Source organism: Cavia porcellus, unplaced genomic scaffold, assembly GCF_034190915.1.
Source record: "Cavia porcellus strain 051 isolate PalLab524CR breed Dunkin Hartley unplaced genomic scaffold, mCavPor4.1 scaffold_28, whole genome shotgun sequence".
In the NCBI taxonomy this organism is placed as follows: domain Eukaryota; kingdom Metazoa; phylum Chordata; class Mammalia; order Rodentia; family Caviidae; genus Cavia; species Cavia porcellus.
The window spans coordinates 28,318,993-28,340,997 of record NW_026947511.1 but is presented as its reverse complement, the minus strand read 5'-3'; the positions used below and the strand labels follow the sequence as shown (position 1 = coordinate 28,340,997).

Sequence of the window (22,005 nt, the reverse complement as noted above, 5' to 3'; positions counted from 1 at the left end):
CCTGCCTTCCGCCAGCTCCTTCTTCTTACCTTTGGTCCAGGTAGACCTTGGAGCCCCTGCATTTGGAATCAAAACAAGGTGCATTAGAGCCGTGTTTCTAGTTCGCTTCCCTACCCTCGGGCTGGCTGGGCTTTGAGTGCAGAATGTGGTCCAGGGGTGAGAAGGAAATGTGAGGAGGTGGACTGTGTGGGGCTTTCGGGGGTACAGTTGGAGCCAGTCTTCTTCAGCCAAGGGCTGACAGAAAATTTCTCTGTGGCTCCCATAGCTGACCCAGAATCTCATGAAAGGGAGACCGAGGAAATACAGCAAAAATGAAATAAATTAGTGCATACGAAGTGTGTAGTGTTTGGCTATGCTCACTATTGCTGTTACTATTTCTACCTGTGACGACAGGTGACACACAGTGCCACGGGGACTGTGGGCCATGCAGAGGTGCAGATGCGCATCTGTTGGACGAGGGTGCATGGGGCCCTCTGGGTACAGTGGGAAGGGGTCCCAGGTTACATTTCTATAATCACAGGGAGGCCAACCCTCCAGACTAGAGTTAATGGGTTACTTCCTTCCTCCTCTTTCTTTTTTTTTAATGGGCCATTTTCTATATTAATCCTGCTTTCTTGCCAGCTGGGTAGCAGGGAGGAGGATGGGGAGGAGCAGATGTCTGACAGCAAAGGATTAAGTAAAGGGTGGGCAGAGCTTAGAGAAGAAGTGAGGGCTGCCATGTGGGCCAACTGTTTCCAGAGAAGGAGGCAATGCCACAGGCTCCGCAGTGTCCCTGAGATGGAGTGTTTAACATGGGAGGGACATTGGGGAACTGACCACAGTGGACTGAACTGTTGCCAACAAAGCCTTCAAACTCACCGGAGGTCCAGGAGGCCCCTCTGGCCCTGGTGGTCCAGGAACCTAGAAGCCGAAAGGAAGCCCTGTTATATTCCACATGGCCCTCCCTCCTGACATGGCCCAGGGTCCTCTTAGGCCGCAGGAGGGCAGGATCCCCATTGGAGGCCAGCTCCATACACAGTCTTATGCAAGATGGCTCAGGCCAGATCAGAAGCTCATAGTTCTGCCTGCAGAACACTGAAAACAAAAACTGCCTAAGACTGTCCCCTGAGCATCTGTTCTTCCAGATTTCTTAAAAGGCCAAAAGTTTAGTAGCTGTAGATCCAGGCCACATCCACACATGGCAACAACTGGCTGGAGAGGAATAAGAGCTTTCCCCACCGGGAGGGGGCCTGAGGTCCTTGGTCCACCCAGCCTCCGCCACTCCCAGCCATCTTTGCTCAGACCTCTGGTCCTCGTGTGCTGTATGCCTGGGCCCTGCATGTGTTTGAGTTTGAGGCCCTTGGCTTAGAGGAGCAGACCTGGTGACTTGGAGCGGGGGAAGGACATTCCTCAAGTCCCCCTGGTGTGTCACAGGGTGGGGACCATTTCCCTTGAGGGCTGCTTGCAACAGAAGAGATTCAGACTGGACAGTGGAAGGGGAGGAACCATTCCTCTACACGATCTGCCACCGATGAAGGTGACATCCACTTGTCCATGGTCTGCCACTGCCTGTTCCTTTCTCAGCGGGGACCCTCACCACATTTCAGGGTTCTCAGGTGCCTCTGATTCCTCAGGATAGAGCTGCCTGGAGTGTGGGCTGGCCGAGGACCTGTCTGTCAGGCCATCCCGCAAGGGCGGCAGTCAGGCCCCTGCATCCCTTGGGCCTCCGGGCTTCTCAGCCCCCTTACAGTGTCCTTGCAGGAAAAATAATCTGTAGCACCTCTCCCCTTCCTTAAAAGAAAAGCCTACTTTTTTTCTTATCATAAATAAGAAATGAATTACCGTAGTGGTTACACAAGTCTATAGATATATGAAAGTTCACAGAATTGTATACACCTCTCCCAGAAGTCAAGTATTCCAATTTAATAGTTTTAGAACTAAAAATAAAAATAAAAAAGCTACACTCATTAAAATATTTTATGAAAAGAGAACTGAAGTAAAGAAAAATAAATCTCTGATTTACCTAACTGAAAAGGCCTGTTAATATTTTTCTTTTTCTTTCCACATTTTTATGCATAAAATATGTTGAATATATATGTATATATGAAGATATGTAAATATAATTTGGGTTTTGTTCTTCTTCATTTAACATTTTCTGAGTTTTGGTATGATGTTTCCTGCAAGCCTCCTTCCCTGGTGACGCGCTGGTCACTGAGGAGACGGACAATGAGTCACCTCCTGGCCAAGGATTACAGCAGCGCTTGGCATAAGGGAGACTGTTAAATCGCTATTATCACAAGCCGCATTGTTAGCAAGAGTTGTTTAATCCTTTCCTTCTCATTGGGAATATGAGCCGTTCCTGGTTTTTCCATTGGATCTTCCGGGAGGAACATCTTCATATCCAATGCCTCTCCCGCATCTGGCGCTATCTCGTAGGGGGCCCTAACAGGTAACTTACATAGGTCAGGACCAGGTCTGTGTCACTGCATCGGATGGGTAGATGGGGCTGGTGACACAAAAGGATGACGGGGGCCAGGGAGCAGGGGATGGCGGAGGTTAGGTGGCCTCTCCCTTAGTGCTGAGGTGTTCTGGATGGTCAATCCTTCCTCCCACTTGTGCTCTCTGTGGCACCCCTGGCCTTCTTCCCTGAGCCTATGAATATACCTGCATCTCTCCATCTTCTAAAAGCCTCACCTCTGTCTGACACCTAACACTCAGCCTGCTGTTCTCTCCTCTTCCCTGCACTGCCAGAAGCACTCAAAGAATTGTGCTTCTCCCCAGAAAGCTTTCCTTTGATGCTTAATGGCAAACTCCTACAAAGCCCTGCCCAAATGGCACATCTCCTGGGATGCCTGCCTGTCCCCACAGGGGCTCATCACTGAGGACTGTAGGCCTCTGGCGATGGTTCTGTTCATTTTACTACGTCTAGACACTAGCAGCGGGACAGAAACACTGCGCATGCTCTGTAATCCTGCAGGCTCTTGCCCGTGGGAAATCCTAGGCGGCAGCCTTGAGGCTCAGCGCCAGCCACGCAGTGCTCAGCAAGCTCCACAGAATTTCAGCTTCTGGCCATTCCCAGGGATCAGACAGCTGCAGCACAGAGATGCCGGGCATCCCAGAGAAACTGTCCCTGCTGATGAGGCCCTAGTCAAATGTCCATCTAAGGCACAAAAGAAGAGCAGGCAGGACCTACCTCTGCTCCTGGTTCACCCTTCTCCCCAGCTTCTCCTTTTTCTCCCTGCAGGCAAAATAGCAGGGTGTGAGTCCTGGGGGCCCGGCACAGCCCCACCCCACACATCTGTGTCAAGCTGGACTGGCCTCTCCCCTCAGCACGGAGGTTGTAGGCCGGTGTTCTGGCAGACAGGTGCTGTGGCCCTGACTCCAAGGACCCGAGGTCTGGCCTTGGGAGGGGCTGGTTCTCTGTATGGTCCCTGTGGTGACAGAGCCTGGGGTGGAGCTGTGACTTGTTTCTAAACCATGGAACAGGGCATGCAGCAAAGCTGATGGCTGTGACTCCTGAGAGAATGTAACAAATCATCACATCCTCCTTATGCGAGCAAAAACACATAACGTGTGCTAAGATTATGCTGCAAATATGTTATACATGGCTCCATCTTGCTAGTACTGTGTACTAGATAGACCATCCTTCTGCCCTTGGCCTTGAAGAAAAATGCTGAACTGTGTACATGGGGAGGCCCAGTGGCTGGGCACTGTAGGTGACTTCTAGGAGCTGACGGACTCTCCTACAATGGCAAGGAACTGAATTCTGCCGACAGCCAGGGAGCTGAGAGAACTCCCAGCTCCAGCTAAGGACGCAGCTGGCCAGCACCTTGCCTGCAGCCTTATGAGAGCTGGGGCAGGGTGCCCAAGCAGGACGTGTCAGGACCCCTGATCTCTAATACATGTGCTGTTTGAAGCCGCTAAATTTGTGGAGACCTTTTGTGCAGCAGTAGGAAATGAATATGGCTCCAGAGCCCAGTTTCGGGGATCATGGGGGAGGCTGATGGGGAATCATCCACATCACACCCGTGAGTATCCCCTCCATCTCAGAGCTGCCCACCGTGGAATGGGAGTCACTTGCCTATCCTGATACTGGGCTGGATGAGGGACTGGATGATCATAAGGCTTTTCCCACTTCCAAGACAGGGAACTCTGAGTCTAAGAGCACAGCATTCTGGGACTAGGTAGGCACTGCAGACAGGTCATGCAGTCAAGGAAGCTGGAACACTGTTTGCATTCAAATGGAGCAGCTGCCTATCCAGAGGCCCCCAGCTGGATGGCAGGCTGGGGTTAGTGCAGCCTTGTCATGGCACACTAGGCTGGTAGCCTTGTGCGAAGCACTGTGCCCCTGCACCTTCATCTGCAGCTGCCTGCCAACACCCCTGCTGCCCGGCCCTCTCGCCTTACTGTAAATCCTGGGAGCCCGATGGGGCCAGGCAATCCTGTTGCTCCAGGCCTCCCTTGGTCACCTGGTTCTCCTTTCTCCCCAGTTGGGCCGTCTAGACCCTACAGATCAACAAAGACCTCTGTTAGAGAAGCTCAAGGTCACGTGCTGAGTATGTGACACTACGGTCCGCATGCACGGCTGCCTTCCTTGAAACATGCATGGTGCCTGTTTCATAGATGGAAACCATGAAAGGCTCCCAGGTCAAGATAGCAGCCTGGCTGGACTCAGCTAAGGCCCCTTTTACATACGTGAGACCTCTCCTGGGACAGGGTTTCCACACTCTGGCCATCTCTTTCCCAGTGAGGTATGCTTATCTTGATAATGAGGAAGCTGAGGCTCTGTAAGACTCAGTGACCTCCCCAAGGGTACAGCAAATGAGGACGGAGCAGGACTCTGTTCTCCCGAGTCAGGAAACTGTCCTTCATAAAGTGAGTGGCTTGAGGGGAACCATGTGAACATCCTCCACTTTCCTAAGTCCTGGCCCTCGGTTTCCACCCCAGGCAGCAACTGGTATCATGCGGAGCCAATGTTGGGCATGAAGGTGGCATGTGGACATGCACCAGCAGCCCTGCCACTCACCGGTGATCCTGCTTGTCCCGTCTCCCCTTTTTCTCCGGGGTTCCCTGGGTATCCGATCTCTCCCTTCATTCCTGGAGGCCCATTCTTTCCTGGGGGTCCTTGGGGACCTGGGGGGCCTATGTCTCCTGGTTTGCCACGAGGTCCCTTTACAAAATATCAATAGCACTTCTTAGGCATATTCATGGAGAAAAGAGGAGAGAGAGGGAAAGACCAGACATGACAGGGACATCTAGACCTTAGGCCCTGTGAGCTCTGAGTACCCCTGGGCTCTCAGGTGCTTTGGTTGCAGGGGGCAAACAAGGCCCATTTCTGGCTGGCCCACTTTTCCCGGTCCCCACAGGTCTCGTAGCCAGCCTGTTCCAGAGACTGCTGGGCCCTTCAGTTCCCACAGCGAGCCTTGTCTGGAGATGGCTCTTCTTACCTTTTCCCCATCGAGTCCTGGAGGGCCTGGTAGTCCAATCTCCCCCTGTAGCCAGAACAACTAAGGGTGACTCTCAGAGTAGGGGCAGTGATAGCTGTCACCTACGCGGCACTTCCTGGGTATGAACAGCCTTCTCTCCACAGAGTGTGAGTATTTTACTCCTCCCTGTGGTCCTGAGGGGTAGGTGCCTTCACTGTCTCTGCTTTATAGACCAGAGCCCAAAGCACTGCTGTGCAGGCCCTCCACTAGCAACCGGAAACCAGAATCCGAGAGTGGCATCCTGGCTCTGTGGTCCATATTTCAACCCCCACCGTGAGCGTACTCTCCATGAGCCCTGAGCACCCCAGAGTTTTTTCCTCTTCCCCTGCTCCTCCTGTCTCAGTTGCCCACTGGGCCCCTCCTTCCTCTTTCCACTGCCCAAGCCCCTTCCTTAGGTCAGCGAGGCGGAGGCAGGAGGCCTGGCAAAGCATGTCAGTCATTTTCAGGGAGCAGAGAGGAAGGACAGTGGTTCTGCTTGGTGTCTCAGGGGAGGCCTTGAGTTGGGCTTGAAAGAGGAGAAGTCTGGAAGGCGGGGGAGGGGGGAGGGACTTGAAGGGCAGGGGACCTCCCAAGCAGAGGGACAAATGTGGGGACAGAGCCTTTCTGTGAACAATCACCAGCGTAGGTGGCAGAAGGGAAAGCTATGGTTGGGGACTTAAATGCCACCCTGCATAGGATGGCTTGGTGTTCCAGTGGGTCTGGGGGTTCATCTCCAGGTTCCAGCACCCCAGAAGGTGAATTAAAAGACCCCAGATGGATGGCAAGGGAGGAAGAGTGCAGCCTGGTGGCATGGGGTGCAGCCCTGGTGGCGTGGGGTGAGGGGCCATGCCACGTGCTCTGTAGCAGGGCAGGGCTTGGGAAGATGGGTGGCCCTAGGGGGCCAGCCATCATACGCTCGGGGATGCTGTATCCTGACATCTTTCCGCCCCAGTCAAGGCAAGTGTTACCTTCTGGCCTGGACTCCCTGGTGCTCCAGGTGGGCCAATTTGCCCGGGAAGACCAGGAGGCCCCTAGGAAAGAAAAGAGAGACACATGGAAAAATTTTTCAACCAGGAGAGTGGCTGTCGCCAGAGGGCTGTGTGTGGCTGGGAGGGAGGCTGGCTGACAGTTGTTTTCAATTATTTCTTCAGTAGTAGGAACACTTAACTTTTTTCAAATAAAATAACAAGGGGATCCTAGAGAGGCACTGAGTACGTTTGGGTTGAAGAGGGCAGGCTACAGCCATGACCAACAGCCTCCCTTAACATCCGTCCAAAAGCGTGACTCTGTTTCATAAAGGTCCAGAAAAGACACATGAAATCTGCAGAGACAGAAAGCAGGTCTGTGGTGGCCTGCGGCCAGTGTAGTATGGGATCCACTCCCTGGGGTTTTTGAAAGAACTTTCTGCAGATACATGGCATGTATGTTTGTGAAACTCATCAAATTCTATACTTAGAGAAGGCACATTTTACTGGGAGCTGTACCCAAGATTGGTTTTAAAAGACAAAAAAAGTTTCCAGGAAAATTTTATTTCCAATAGTTATTTCAAATGAGATATTTTAATGTCCCCCAACTGTGGCTCATTGCTTTCAAAACTATCTAGTTAATACCAATCAAGATTTGGGATGGGCTATAAGTGGCCTTTGATTTTTTGTGTCTGTGCACATAGCCACACAAAAAAAAAATACCAGGCAACATGAAATTCCTATAGTCTGAGGACTTTATGAGCTCACCTCCCCTCTCCATCTTGGAAGTTAAACTAGGAGTGGTTGCTTTAACTGTGAATATTTCCTAAGAACCAGTATTTGCTGGCCATGTGTGCAGATCCCAGCATGGAATTCATTGGTTTTCCTCACACACATAATGAGACTGATTTCTAGGAAAGGGGAATGTGTGGAAAGTTGTTATTGGTTTTATAGAAAACAGAAGCATCAGAACATCCTCCTGGATGCTGCTGTTTCCTTCACACCACTGTGAGCAGAGCAGAGCTGTCACTAGGCGACAGCTGCGTGGATGAACAGCTACGGCCCGGGTGCTCCACAGGCCCAGCTTCTGCCCTGTCCTCGGCCAGCTGACCCTTGGCCCAGCACTGCCCAGATGTTTTCTGGAGACGAGAACTCCTGTACTCAGCCCAGTGTCCCAGGAAAGCCAGGGAGGAGGAAGACTTACCATCAAGGCCAGGGTCCGGATCTCCTAAAAACAACACCATGCAATTAGCTGAACGGCAGGTCCAGAGCCATTTGGAAGGCCCCTTCTGCCCAGTCACAGCCCCCTGAGGAGCACAGGTGGAGGCAGACTCTTTTGCGTGGGCTCCATGGCTCCCAGCCCTGTGCCATCCACCTTCTCAGAGGTTTGTAACCAAGGGGCAGGGAACTCCCAACATCTTATGAGCCCAGTGCTGCTTCTGGCAGTTCTGCGAGGTGCACACATGCTCTATTCTTCTTACCAAAGGAGAGAAGGAGGCAAATTCTTCTCCCACCAATCCCCTACTGCCCCGTACCCTGTTCTTTTTTCCTAGAACCCAGATTTCCCATGCCTACCTCTAAACAGACACAGTATAGCAAATTACAGAACCACTCACAAAGTAGGTTAGCAGAATGATTGTTGGCACCTTGTAAATGAACCCACACACACAAAGAGCTCTCAGTCTGGGGTGACCTCATCTCCTAGGGGATGTTTGGTCATGCTTGACTTTTGGTGGCCACAACTGCAGGTGGAGTGTCCCTGCTAGATAGTTGGGAGAGCTGTTGCTAAATGTCCTACAATACCCAAGGCAGTTTCTCCCTCCCACCACCATAATCACAAACTCTGAGTGTCAACAGGGCTAAAGCTGGGATAATTTGCTTTGTGGGGTGCACATATATTTGTGGGGTGCACATGAATTTGAAATAGGATAAAATTGACACGCAAGAGAGATGGACTCCAGGAGGACAGATTCCACCAGGGACAGACAGGCAGGTGTCTCCGGTGTTGGAACACAGCTCTGGGTGGTGGCTCTTTACAGGGTGCCAGGATGCTTCCCTTAGGGCCCCAAATTACCCTAAGTCAGCTGAGCCTGCACATGCAGGCCACTCGATGCCCAATAAGGGGAGGGGGTATTTGCCCGGATGCTGCACAGCAGGAGGCCAAAAGAGGGAAGGTAGGGGGCCACTTCCTCCTGGAAGTTCTACTCAGTGGCCTGTTGAGGGTCAGGGCCAAGGTCCTCTAGAACCTTCAGATCTCAGCCTCTGGGCTGCAGCCCACTCACCTGGAGAGCCTCGTTGATGTTGCCGTTGTAATCCACTATTTCTCCTTTCCCAGGTTCTCCCTTGGAGCCCTGAAAGGCAGATAGATGAGCTCTCAACCAGGGGCTGACCCGGAGGAATCAGAGGGTCTGCGACCCTCAAGGGCTGTTTGAGCCTGCACACAGGGCGATCTGGGGTGGCCACAGTGGGCTTGTCAGGCAGTCCAGACACTCAGAGGGTACGCGGGGATCACAGAGCAGATGAGCAGCCTCTGTTTCAACAGTCAGGACAGGCAGGCCTCGAGAAGCCCAAGTCCTATCATGGTGGTCATGCAGACCTCCCGCCTGGGGCCAGCATACTCTTCTCCTCCCTGCCCTCAATACTTTAGGGTCCAGCTGCTTTGCACTGTGACAGAGAGATGCATTTACCTTGGGGCCAGCTGGCCCTTGTTCTCCAGCTGCTCCTGGCTGCCCCTGTTGCATGACAAAATGAAAATGTTCAGAAAGCTGAGTGCAAGGGAATCTGATAGCCTAAGTGGCATACAGGAGAGGCATCCAGGAGGCTCGGTTTAGCACAGACCACCAGGACACAGGTGCCTCTCAGCATTAAAGTGCAAGTCCTACCCTTTCGGGAGCCATCCCTGAACCCTGTCCTTACCCTTCTCTTCCTCTGAGTTCCTCCCTCTTGGCACTTGATGATATTCTTCCCGTCCATATTAGTTATTAGTAACTCCCCTTTGTCCCTCTGATCACTGCTCCCCAGGCCCCTCAGTCAGCTACTCCCTCGGGAGCAGAAGCCCTGCCTTTGTTTCTCTGGATTTCCATTCTACACAAGTAACAAAGGCTCAGCCACTTTTTTTGTCCATTGCCTGGGCGCAAAATGATGGCGCCCTGAGAGCCCATCTGGTCTTTTAGGGGTCGCTTTGCTTGTGAAAGAGCTGAACTGCAGGATGAATTGCAGGGGTCAAGTAAGTTAGCAGGACATAGGTTGTAGGGACACCGATCTCCCAGAGGGGGCTGGGAGGTTGTTCATGTTGGAAGGAGCAGGGCACAGTGGTGGGGAATAGATGTCAGCTGTGAAAAAAAAACACAGGCCTAATTTTCCTGAGATAATGTTAATACTAAGGGAAAAAAATCAAGCTAGAAAGTGAAGATACAGGAACAGGAGTCTTCAGTATATCTCAGGTCCGAGGACTCGCTCTATAGGCAGCCAGTTGGTGGGGTATGGAGCCACTGCCACTTACCTACCCATGACTACTCCGGGGGACACAAGCCTTTCACAGGGAGAAGCTGGAGAGTGGGGGCAGCCCTGACTAGACCTGTGACTCGGGGAACTGCCCGAAGCTTGGGCTTGGTGTTACTCGCCAACCTAAGTGTCTCAACCCCAGACTGCCTTTTGCACAACTGTCATTCTCCTGGATGGTGCCGGGCCTCAAGCCAACCAGGGGAAGGAAGCCAGGGTCACGGTCCGTCGGCTTGGTGTCCTGGAGCCCAGCCCTAGGGTTTAGGGACAGCCTGTTTCTCTCAGGGGTTCCTCATCCTGCAGCTCGTGCATATGGTGGGCGAGAGGGAGCTCCTTACCTTGTCTCCTTGCCGTCCTGGGGGGCCAACCTGGCCACCAACACCTGGTTCTCCCTGGGGAGGAAGACAGATGGCATCGGGGTTAAAGATGGGCTTGCTGCTCCTGTTCTGGGTTCAGTCTTTGGCCTCTCTTTCTCCACTGGCTTCCAGCTGCCTTCCACTCTCACTCAGCTGCCTTGAAGCCCCTGATGGGCCCAGCCTGGTCACACCTCCTTTGGAGGCCTTCCCGCCCACTCCCTTCCTCCTGTGAATTCTGTGCAGCTCACTGGGGTCTAGACGCCCTGGCAAGGCCCCCTCGGTTCTTGGTTAGTACACATGAGACCAGAGGCAGCCCCTGACTGGACCTGGAACACTTGGGAAGGCACAACTCATTGGGTCCTGACTGGATGACAGAGGGGTACATGGGACTCTGAGTATCAGGGCGGGGGGGGGGCGGGGGCGGCGGGGTGCTCCAGGAACTCCAGGACAGAAAGTTAGAGAGGTGGGAGGGAGGAGGCTTTGTCCAAGTATTTCGGTTACTAGACATTATGTCTGGATCTGGAAAGTGGACTGGAGTTTGGGGACACAGCATACTAGTCTCCCTTTCCCTTTGTCCCAGGACAATGGTTGTAAGCTCCCCAACTCCCAGCTGAGATCCAAGCCATGACAGGTCCTACACCCTGGCTCAGTGGGACAGTGCCAGGGCCAGGAGGCAGGGCTGTGTTTGGCGAACATGCTGCTCAGGCTGGGAGATCTGCTCCTGGCACAGACAGGTGGCAGGTAGACTTGCCCAGCTGTCCTTCCTGCCCCTTCACTCTGCCTGCCTGCCTCTGGGGGCCCCTGTGGCCCCTTATCCTCCATACTGTGAGTTGTGGGTTTGCTTCTCCTGATAGACTGTAAAGGAAGCGAGGGCAGGTTCTCTGCAGCCCACTGGCCATACAGGGCTCTGGACACATGCTGGTGGGGTGAATGAGGACACTGCCTCAGATCACACAGAGTAATTCATATCCTCCTCCATCTCCCTGTGCTGCTGAAACAAACCAGCCACACAGGAGGCACAAGGCTTGGGAAAACCAAACTGCACCACTGCAGTTTCCAAGCAGTGAGAGAAAAGCGCCATTAGCAGCTGTGCCTACTGCTTTATGCCAGCACTAGGTGGGCTAAGATGATCATCACTCTGCAACTTATCCTGAGCCATGGTGGGGGGCTTCCTGGTTATGCCAAGGCCCCTGTGGCCAGTAGTCCCTGACTTCTGTGTTTGCCATCTGAACCCCAGGGAATGCATGGCTCATGGAGGGTTGGTAACCTGCTTAGAAGCAGGAACTTGGTCCCATGACCTTTCCTGAATCCACTAGGAAAAATTACACACCTGGGGTGTAAGAAGGACAGAGAAGACAAGGTGTCCAGGACACAGAGATGCTGAAAATGGGCTGAAGACATCCCCTTTGACACTGGTTTAGGGGAAGACTCACCTTTGGCCCAGGGGGCCCAGGCAGCCCTGGGGGGCCTGGCTCCCCCCTGCCTCCTCCAATGGAGTTGCCAGCGTCACCCTTCTCCCCCTGAGGTGGGAAGGCAGAGTCAGTCACGGAGTGGTTGACACCTCGCCTGCTGCCTCCCCTAGTTCACAGCAGCAGAGAGGCTGGGGGCCCCGGGACACGGGACACAGAAGGCCTGGGGGCTCCCAGCAGAGGTCTTCATATCCCACCCAGCCCGAGGGCTGTGGGATTGAGAGGAGCTGACTCCGAGAGGGTGCATCAGCACTGAGCTCAAGTGTTTCCCAAAGCGCGCTCCGTGGGATTCGCCCCAGAGGCTTGGGACATTTGAGGTCTGAAGAAAGCATGTGGCAGCTAAGCAATGTTGAGAAGAACTGCAGAGGGTCACGGAGCTGGGTGAGCCCTTCAGGAAGCTGGGGAGCAAGGGGCCTGTCTCATGTAAATTTCCCTGGACTTATTTGACCTTAAGTCTTTTAAAGATGACTTCATTTTAAAAGTGCCTTTAAATGAAGTATCTTTCATTGTGACTCTGGTCAAGTTTTCAGAGCATTCATAAAGAAATCCAGACAGGTCATAGCTCCCAGGCCAGAATCTGGCTGTGGTCCACCACCCCTTCCCTCATTCTGGAAGATGGACACTGCCAGTGCTGGACCCGAGGGAATGTGTGGGGCTGGGAAGGACTCGGAGGACTTAGGGAGCCGGCATCCCAAATTCGCTCATTCCTACCTTCTGTCCCAGGAGGCCGGGCACCCCGGGGAAGCCGGCAGCCCCCTTCTCACCCTGTGGGGAGATGCAGAGAGCAGAGGTTAGGAGCTGTTTCTCCAGGATGTCTTGCTTTCCTCCTTCCTGTCTATCTGCCTCTCCATAGGCCATCCACTTCTTCCCAGACCCCATCCCAGACTGGCCTCTGCCCTGGGCCACTGCACTACCCCGGGCCTGGATCACTGCTCCTCATAGGACCTTGTCTCTTCAGTCAGGACTGAGGAGTAACGCTGACCACAGATCTCCACCAAGGCCAGCAGCAGTTAGAGCTTTCTGGGGTCCCCAGGGGAGACGAGGATTCACAAACCAGTAGTTGGGGGAGTTCTTCCTTCCTTGGAAACTTTTCCACGCCCTCCCTGGCCAGCTCAGAAGTGTCTTTTTTGCTCACCTCTTCCTATCTCTGGGGGAAGATCATCTCACGGAATCTTGCATTTGAAGGAATGTTTTGGGAAGTTTATTTCCTGTTATGGATTGAAGCGTGTTCCCCCAAATTCAAATGCTGAAATCCTACTTCCATGTTCCTCAGAATGGAGCCTTATTTGGAAAGTGGGTCACTGCAGGGTAGTTAGTTAAGGCGAGTCCTACTGGACCAGATAGGGAAGCCCTCTGCAGTGTGCTGGTTTCCTTATAAAGGGGGTGTTGGACACACACAGGGTGAGTGCCATGTGAGGGCAGAGGAGAGGTATGGGTGCTTGTGCAAGCCAAGGACACCAGAGATCACCCAGCCACCCCTGGAGAGAGGAGAGGCAGGACGAGATGCTCCTGCATAGGCCTCCGAAGTGGCCTGCCCTGCCCACAGCTAGGTTTGGACTTCCGCGCTCTAGAACGGTGAGCAAACACTTCTGCGGTCCTTTGATTTAGCTGTTCCCTCACCGGGTTTGTCCTCTGCTGAAGACTGCTTTGATTTCCCCCAGACATGACTCACAGAGTGCTTTTGAGATAACATGAATCCAAGTTTCATTTCACAGAAGAAGCCAGCCAGGCCCCAGGAGTTTGTGGCAGAGCCCTTCCAGCCCCAGGTCTCCTGAGGTTCTTTGTCCTTGCAGAGGGCCTGCATGAGCTGGTTCAGGTGTGACAAAACACCACAGCCTGGGGTGCCTGCGTGGCACAGATCTCTCTTCCCACCATTCTGGAGGTTGGAAGTCTGAGATCAGGTGCCAACAAAGCCACGTTCTGGCGATGCCTTCCTTCTGGCTTACAGATGGCTGTCTTCTCGCTGTGTCTTCACACAAGAAAGATCTCTCTTCCCCCTTTGATCAGGCCCCCATCCCATTGGATTAGGGGCTTGCCCTTGTGACTTCACATCACCTTCATTACCTCTTAAAACCATTTCCTGTAAGACAGTTAGTTTGACGCTTAGGGCTTTAGCAAATCCAGTGGTGGAACACAACGCAGTCCATATCTGTGTCCACTGGCAGGTGTCCCCCAGTGGGGGCTTAGTCTCAGATCAGCGTGGGAAGAGACTGTCTCCCTGGCAAGGGGAATGATGGTTCCCAGAGTCAATAACCTGAAGTGGAGGCCCTGGGGCCATCATGCAGTCTGATGTCCCAAATGATGACATGGGCAGTCTCCAAGTATCTCCCTTGTGGTGGAATATAACTAGTGGTCAACGTGTAACACCAGCTGAACTGAATCAGCATGGTGCTGGGTGTAGATGGCCCATCTGAGGATTGTTGCCAAGATAAATAGGAGACCCGGAGAGGAAGAAGAAATGTTGGTTCTCCATGGAGTTGTTGGTTCTTCTGTTGCCTTGAGTTCTCCCAGAGGAGGCTGTCAAGCTTCTTTCCTGATATGAGCTTGGGTGTTCTCATTATCAGAGGAGCTGGGGATCTTGTTAGCACTAAGACTAGCTGTGCACTTTGAGGGGGAGCTCTGGTCCTTACTTTTTGTGGGGGGGGGGCACTGGGGATCCAACTCAACAACCTTCTCTTTCCAGGCAGTTACTTGTGCCACTGAGCTAAATCCCTGGTCTGGTCCTTATTTTGAGCATCACTTCCTGGCTCTGGAGAGAAGATGGTGTGCTGTTCAGTCTCCAGGAGGAGCTTGTCACACTGGCTTCCTGATATGAACTGGCTGTTCTCATGGAGGAGCTTTGGGACCTCGCTGTCGCTGAGGATGGCTGTGGTACTTTTCGGTGGGGCCCTGGTTCTTATTTTAGCATCGCTTCTTGGCTCCAGTGCAGATCCTCAGCCTGCTGGCACAGACTTTCTAGCTTCCACCACTGACCTTTGAGCCTCCTCAGTGCAGATCCAAGAAACAGATTTACACGAGTCATTGTTGTGGGCTCTAGGCCTCCAGTTGGACTCATGGAAGGCATTGTCATGGGCTCTAGGTCTTCAGCTGGACTCCCTGCTGGACACTGCCATGCAGTGCAGGCCCTCAGCTGGATTCTTTGGGTATTAGTGTGTGGAGAGATTTCCTGTACTTTTCCTTTTGTATTTGACTTTTTGGGGACCATTATAAAATAATACTATAAATTATGTGTCCCATATGTAACTGTTTTCCTTGCAATCCCTGACTACAGTAATCCCCTTGCTCCATCCCCATAGCTACAAGATGGGAAAATGGCCTGAGAGCAGCCAAGAGGGCTTGAGGAGTGTGGGCCAGGGCCTGAGAGATGGGAGGGGAGAGAGTCCTGAGTAGATCTCAGCTGCCTGGCTCTGTGTGGGATGCTCCTGGGCTGTACCCCAGCCTCAGTGTTCCCTCAAAACATGCCAGTCTACAGGGAAAGGCTGCAGGTCCTGGCCTGCAGTGACTCATCATGAGCAGGACATGAGATGTAGGTTCCCCCGCCTGCTGGACTTTTGCTGGGTAGCCAATGCTTCCAAAAGGGGTGGCATGCTCTGAGCACAGATTCAGCTTTGCCAGCCTATGTCAGCATCCTTTGTTGCTGGCATGCATGCTCCCATAGCACGCTGCAGCCAACACATCCACCGTGGAGGTGGGGAAGGGGACACTCAAATACATGCTATCCTACCCTCTGCCTCCTCTTTCACAGCAAACCTGGGGGCCCGGGCTTCCCTGCTATAAGGGAAATTCACTGATAAAGAGGATAGAGTAGTGGTGAAGTGGGTGGACAGTGTAGACCCGAATCCCAGAGTGTCACACCTCTTAAATGAAGGGTGCACTGGGCAGCAAAGCTTTGCTGATGTTGTGTGAGATGCTGACTTCTTAGGGCTTCCCAATGGATGGTCAGCATCTTAAAGGCTCTGAGAGGCCTCCCGCCAAGGAGCTTGTTAACCCAGTGTTCCTCAAACTTAATTGGCCACGGAAATATTTTTTGCATATTACTTCTCTTATTATTAGGTACACGGGACAAGGGGCCAACGGTCACTACCTGCTGCAGCTGGTGGGCTGCAGGCCAGGATTTAGGAAAGAGGAGGGCACCAACAATGTGCTCCTGACAGGTGAGTGGTTCAGCCAGGCCCAGGACGGGTTGGGCGACCAAGAACAAAGGACAGCAGTCCCTCTCCCCGGACCCCTTCTCCTCTATGGACGCACCACGTAGTCCAAAGCATTCCCTCTGCATCCATACCTTGGCTCCTGGGATCCCTGGCTCACCCTGCGTGGACAAAAGGAAGATTCAGGGAAAGAAATGTGCAACAGAAAAAGCAGGAACAAATGAGCAAAGGAGCCCTTTCATGGGCAGCGGGTGTTGCAAAACATCTGGCCAGCCTGGCTTTCCCCTGCTGGCAAGGGCCTCCTGGGCTGCTGCCCTTGGAGGGCCCTCGTCTTCCTTCATTTAGGTGAGGGTTGTGGCAGGTGGAACCCACGTGGGGCAACCCAGAAGGGAGAAAGAAGGAGCCTCTGGTGTGGACAGGATCCCCCTGCCTAAGTAGATCTAGACAGAGATCAATGCTGAGCATTTGGTTTTCTAGGGTGCCTCCCTCCTGCTTGCCATGTGAATGAGTGTTGGGGTGGGGGTTCAGGGGAAAGACCCCCCCCCTGCTGTCCCCTCTTGCAGCTTTGGAAGCAAGTGGTTGCTGAGTTCTAGAGAATGCAGGGGAAAGCTAGCTTCTGGGTGCCTGTTCCCAGGCTAGGGAAGTCTTTAGCCCAGGCTGCTAAGTCTTTGCCCCTTGTTTGCAAGGTTTAATTAAACATCTGTCTCTAGGTCGTGCGTCTGGCATGCAAAATGCTATCTAACCCTGTGTGTCTTCTTCTTGGTCTAGTGACCATGCCACTCTGCCCGGGCTGCCCCTGCTCTGTCCTGGGCACCAGTTCACCAAACCTGCCATGATGGGTGGAGTACAACTTCTACTGACCTTCATCCCGGCCACGGCGATCCCTGGCGCTCCCTGGCAGAGAAAGAAAAAGGCATGAAAGCTTTTTGCAGTCATGGGCAGCATGGAGAAGGTGGCCAGTCTCCTCCTGGTGGGACAGGAGGAGAACTGTCACTTCTGGCTCCTGGGGATGAGGAGAGCGCAGTGCTGAGCTTGGTACCCTAGGAGAGCATCTGGGGATGAGACATGGGGCAGGCCAGCTGTGGGGGCTCCCAGGTTGCACTGGGAGGCACCCTGGGGTAGTACTACCACTGGGTGGTAGTTGGACTAGAGAGGCTGTCCCTGGGTGGAGGTGGACAGTTGAATGGGGAAGGGGAGAATAGAAAATACACTAAATGAAGGAGCTGGTGTTCCCAAGTGCAGCCAGCCCCGAGTGCATATGGCAGGTGACCTCACCACGTTTCTCTGGACCTCTGCCCTCATGGCCTGGAGTTGGCTGACACTGAACTCTGTTTTCACACTGGCCCAAGACCACCTACTTTCAAGTGAGTTGCTTCCCAAAGCGCTACTCAGCAAATTCAAAGTGGAGATGACTTTTTTGATTCTCTACTTCCCATCTGGGTCTCAGGACTGCAGCCAGAAGCTGAGTTACCTGAGGAGGAGTTTATGACTCCGAGCTCCCAGGAGGAGGCCGAGCCCAGTCAGGAAGGTGCTGGGGAGGGATTGAGGCCAGGCAAAAGAGGGCAGGGTAGTGGAAGTGTGTACCCTTTCTTTCTGGCAAGGCACAAGCAAGATGGGGCCCAAGGAGGAGCTGGGACTCCAGGGGTTCCCCATAACATGAGAGAGGGGGTGGTCATGGAGGATGTGACCTGGGGTGCAGGAGGGGCAGCAGGTACCTTGGCTCCATTCTTGCCTGGCATCCCTGGCATCCCCCGCTCTCCCTGCAGGAAGGAACGAGGTAAACTGTGAGAACAGGGCCGGACTCGGCCTGCAGCCTGTGAGGAGATCAGCAAGGATGCCTGCCTGGATGCTGCATGGCTGCCCAGCTCCCTGTCAGCCCTGGGGTCCTTGCTGTGGCCACAGCCATGAGGGTCACAACCCTCAGTTCCACGACACCAAATCATAGATTCAGAGCAGAAAAGGTCCTCAGAAACAGAAGTCACTGATGGAACCCAAGTCTAGCAAAGAAGGTGACATGCTACTACATGGGTGGCCAGTGGGGCCTAGATTTCAGTGCTATGGGGCCAGGCCTTGGGCAGGTACAGCCCACATGGCTCCTGAGCTACTGCATCCCTTCCCTGTCCCTGCCTGGTACTTTGTGTCCCTTTTTCCCTGCATCAGGTGTGCTGACAGTGACAGGGGCTCCCCTTTCTCTTCATCCTGGGCCTAACTCCTGTGGCCCCCGGCCTGCATGTGTCCACTTCTCTACTCTCCTCCCTGACCCTCCCCAGGCCAGCTGTGGCTTCCCTGGTATGTCATGGGCTTTGCTCTGCCATCTCAGGCCTGCTCCTCTTTACCTTTGACCTCTTTATCTCCTGGTGACAACATTGTATTGAGAGGAGGGAGTGAGTCTAGAAAGGTGGACACACTACAGGGGGATGGAGATGACAGGCAGTGACCAACGGGCCAAGGGTAGGTGTGTTGAGACTTCAACTGGCCACATCAGGGGAGGAAGGAAGGCAGTGCCCGTCTCCAGGACTTGAAACCCACAGGAAGCCCCAGTGAGAAGCCCACAGTGCTGTCCAGCAAAGGTGACAGCAGCCAGCCTGCTGCAGCTTCTCCACCTGAAGGTCGGGGCTGGGAACTGACCACACAGAGCCTGATCGGGCCTGCTCCCAGGAAGCTGCCCTGTGAGGCCTGAGTGCTGGACCAGTGGACCAGGCTGGCATTCTCCCAAGGACCTGTTCTGCTGTCTACCCCCACTTCTCCGCCATCTTACAGGAAGTCCTGGTCCTCTTTCCTCCTGGTATGACTACAATGATGTCTGTCCTCTTCCTTGGTGATAGGTCCTGGGCTGGCATCCAGGCAAGCTTCCAGCACACGGGCTGGGTGAAGCACCTCCCTGCCCACAGTCTCCTGCTGGGCACTGTTCCTGGGCATGGTGTTTTGCCACCCACTCTCTTCCTCATCTTTTCACCTCTCATTCTGGGACACATCAACTATTATGCGAGTCCCTGCTAGCAAGCACTGTCATGCTTCCATGCCTTTCTGCCATTTCCTCAACACAAGCCCCTAAGTATTATTTGGGGCTCTGGTCAAATGTCACCCCTCTGTGTCATCCCCCAGGACTCACTGCTGGCTACTCAATGCCCCTGGTGACCAGTTTGCACTGGTCACCGGCACACAGAGATGGACATCTGCCTGTCAACTTTAGCTTCATTCTCTTTTGAATTCTGCAGAAGCCCAGAATCTTTAGCTCCAAACGCCAAACCCCTTCTTTATCCCTAATGGTGGCCCCTCAGCCACAGGTAGGTACGGCGGAGCTGGCCTCGGTAAATGACCACAGCACTCAAACCGGTGCCCTAGGCCTGTCCCACCCATTAAGTTCCCCTTGTGGAAAGAGCAGAGAAAGGCCCAGCCCCGACTGCACACTCCCTGCCTGTAGTGCTGGCCTTCCGAGCCTCCTGTTCAGCTCCAAGGGTCCTTCTAATGTGGAACAGATGCTCCTGTCTCTCTGCTAAGAGGCCAGGGATGACTGCCAGGGTGGCGCATAGCAAAGCTTTGAACACAGCTTTGCTCTCTTCCCAGGTCAAGGTGCTCCTGCCCTGTGACTGCCCTGACATCAGGTGATCTGATGTTCCATCCACTTCCATCAGATAGTCGCTGCGGGCTGCTGTCTCTCTGCTGGGTCCCCAGGTCTGTGTCTGTAGCAGCTCAGCCTCCAGCATTGGGAACACCAGGAGGTGGGGCTCCTGCATGTGCAGGGCTGCTCTGTGGCCAGAAGAGGGCGCAACAGGATCTCATCTGAAATTCGCCGCAACTCCATCAGGCTAACTCAGCCAGAAGGCCTCAGAGAGAGGCCCCGGTTCGGAGGTGCGGTGGAAGTTCAACTCGGAAGTCCCCCACTGTTTGGAGCCTCTCGATGGTCCTTCTTCCCCTTCCCCTGTCTCTTCCTCAGTTTCCCCCCAAGAGTCCTCCTTGTCCCACAGCCTTGGGCATCTCTGTGCCATTTCCCCTTTCTGGGTCCAGGCTCCTGGCTTGCAGAATGAGATTTGACCAGATGCCTCTCCCCACCTCCACTCAGCCAGCCCTTCTGCCTCTGCGGCCTGTAGGAGGCAGGGAACCGTAGCAGGAGGGCAATACTTGGTCTGTTGGCAGCTTCTTGGGGGAGGGACTCTGAGCTCTGCCTGAAAGACAAGTCCAGGAGGGGCAGCGGGGACCTCCTCTCCTCTCCTCCCACCCACAGCGGGATGCGTCTACATTACACACATCTCAGAGAAACTGAGCCTCCTGGGGGGGTGGCCCTGCTCATTAGGGCGGTGACCCCTGCCCCTGCCCTCCCCTCGAGGTCAAGTCCCTTCATTGTGCACGTGACCCAGGCTCCCTTGATCCCCATGTCAGGGCAGGAAGCAGAGGTGCCCCGCTGACCCCCACAGCTCACCCTGCTCTCATTAGTCTCACTGCTCAGGACTCCCTGGCCTCAGAGCTGGGGGTCTGGGCTTCCCTTAGACCAGGAAACATTGCTTCCTGGATTGTGGGTGGGGACAGACAGGGCCAGCTATCCTCCAGGAGCCAGGGTGCTGTACAAGGGCACATCTGCAGGGGAACAGAGGGTGGGCTGTTGCTGAGGACTGCAACTGTGCTGTCCATGGAGCTGTTCCCTTGTGGCATGTGTGTGACATCTACCTAGCACCTCCTGTTTCAACTCTGTTAAGGTTTCCTGCTTCAAGGATGTAGGTTGGGAAGTACTCAGTTCAGATCTGCTCACTCAGATCTGTGCTTCTCTTTAGGGGTCCGGCTCTGCCAGTCTACCCAAGTCCATGGGTCCCCATTCTCTCTACCTCTGCCTCCCTCTGTCTTCCCAGTGGGGAAGCTCTGCAACCAATCTGGGGGAAGTGGGTGCCCTGAGCATACAAAGGGCCTTGGCCCGTTTGCTCTCATACATTGGCAGAGGCAGCTGCCACACCTCTGGGAGGCTGGTTCTTTAGCTTTGGTGCCAAGAGCTGATGACTGGAAGGAAGGGTTGTAGTCGCTGAAGATAAGGAGGTCGGGGAAGCATGGTGGTTGCCCAGAATGACCTGAAAGGCCTGTCGCGGTCCCTGCTTAGGAGCTGCAGCTCAGACTCCCCAGGGCCCAGCATCAGTGGGTTCTCTGTTTTGCACAGTCTCCAGGTGGGAGGACCTGACCTTTATGGAGAGGACAGGATGCAGGGGGCTGCATTGTCTCGTATGCAAATGGTCTCTTAATTGGTGATTTACTTTTTGTTGAACAAGCGGGAAAGGAACTTGGAAAGAAGAGAGTATAGAGGGATGTTGGGGGTGGGAGGAGGCTTCAAGGTCAGCTTGCCAGCCAACAAAGGTCAGGTGGAGGCTCAGGAGATGAATGGATCTGCCTGACACGAGGCAGTGGGAGGGGTGTTTTGGGCAGAAGGCAGGGCGCACAGAACCTTTGTTCTCTGCAGGGGAGGAGGAAGGCCATCTGACAGTGGGGAGTGCTTGAGGGCCCCATACTGGGCTGGAGAAGCTGGGAAGGGGGGGGGGTCTTGCTTTTCTCCCCTCTAAGAGTTCCCAGGCCATCCTTCCGGGAAAAGGCAGTGTGGTTCCTGCTTCCCTGTGCCAGTGGGTCTCCAGGCCAGTGAGGACCGGAACTATGGAAATCCTAGGTTCCCTGTACTCCGGTAATTAGGGCCGGCAGGAAGTGATCTGGGGAATTACCGGGGTCGGGTCCCCTATTGAAGGGCAGGCCTTTGGAAGGGCGGCTGGCCTCTAATCTCAATTTGAGATCGGTTGATTTTGTATTTAGCTCCAGAAAGAAAAAGTCAGCTCTAATTAATCCGTGGACCGGAGTACGGGAGAATCAGGGCCTGGAGAGCACAGGGTGGGGGCTCCAGCCCCCAAGTGGCCTCAGATCTGTGTTCTCCGTTTTCTGATCTGCTTTCATTTAACCAGTCTGGATGTCCCCACTGACATTTCATGACTTTGAAAGAAATTTCTGTCCCTACACCCCCAGGGGCCCCTCTGATGTACAGGAAGAGGTCTGGGGTCACTAGGGCCCTCTGCAAGCATGGAGTGCCGAAAGCTTTCTGGAACAAATGTCATCAAGGCCAAGACACTGTGCTCTGGCTGTATCAGGAGTCAGGGGCC

At 53.9% G+C, this 22,005-nt stretch overlaps 1 protein-coding gene across 1 annotated transcript in view; it reads right to left on the bottom strand.

Annotated features, from left to right (window-relative positions):
* Positions 1–22,005, bottom strand: part of LOC100720893 (collagen alpha-1(XIII) chain) — a 74,495-nt gene that overhangs the window by 17,835 nt on the left and 34,655 nt on the right. Inside the window, exons 15-30 of the mRNA XM_063239620.1 lie at positions 17,599–17,643; positions 16,745–16,777; positions 16,018–16,044; positions 12,447–12,500; positions 11,700–11,786; positions 10,249–10,302; positions 9,097–9,141; positions 8,692–8,760; positions 7,614–7,637; positions 6,413–6,475; positions 5,427–5,471; positions 5,006–5,149; positions 4,387–4,485; positions 3,173–3,217; positions 859–900; positions 30–56 (exon numbers count right to left, since the gene is read on the bottom strand). Coding sequence (XP_063095690.1) covers positions 30–56; positions 859–900; positions 3,173–3,217; positions 4,387–4,485; positions 5,006–5,149; positions 5,427–5,471; positions 6,413–6,475; positions 7,614–7,637; positions 8,692–8,760; positions 9,097–9,141; positions 10,249–10,302; positions 11,700–11,786; positions 12,447–12,500; positions 16,018–16,044; positions 16,745–16,777; positions 17,599–17,643 — 903 coding nt within the window. The remainder of the gene's footprint in view (positions 1–29; positions 57–858; positions 901–3,172; positions 3,218–4,386; positions 4,486–5,005; positions 5,150–5,426; positions 5,472–6,412; positions 6,476–7,613; positions 7,638–8,691; positions 8,761–9,096; positions 9,142–10,248; positions 10,303–11,699; positions 11,787–12,446; positions 12,501–16,017; positions 16,045–16,744; positions 16,778–17,598; positions 17,644–22,005) is intronic.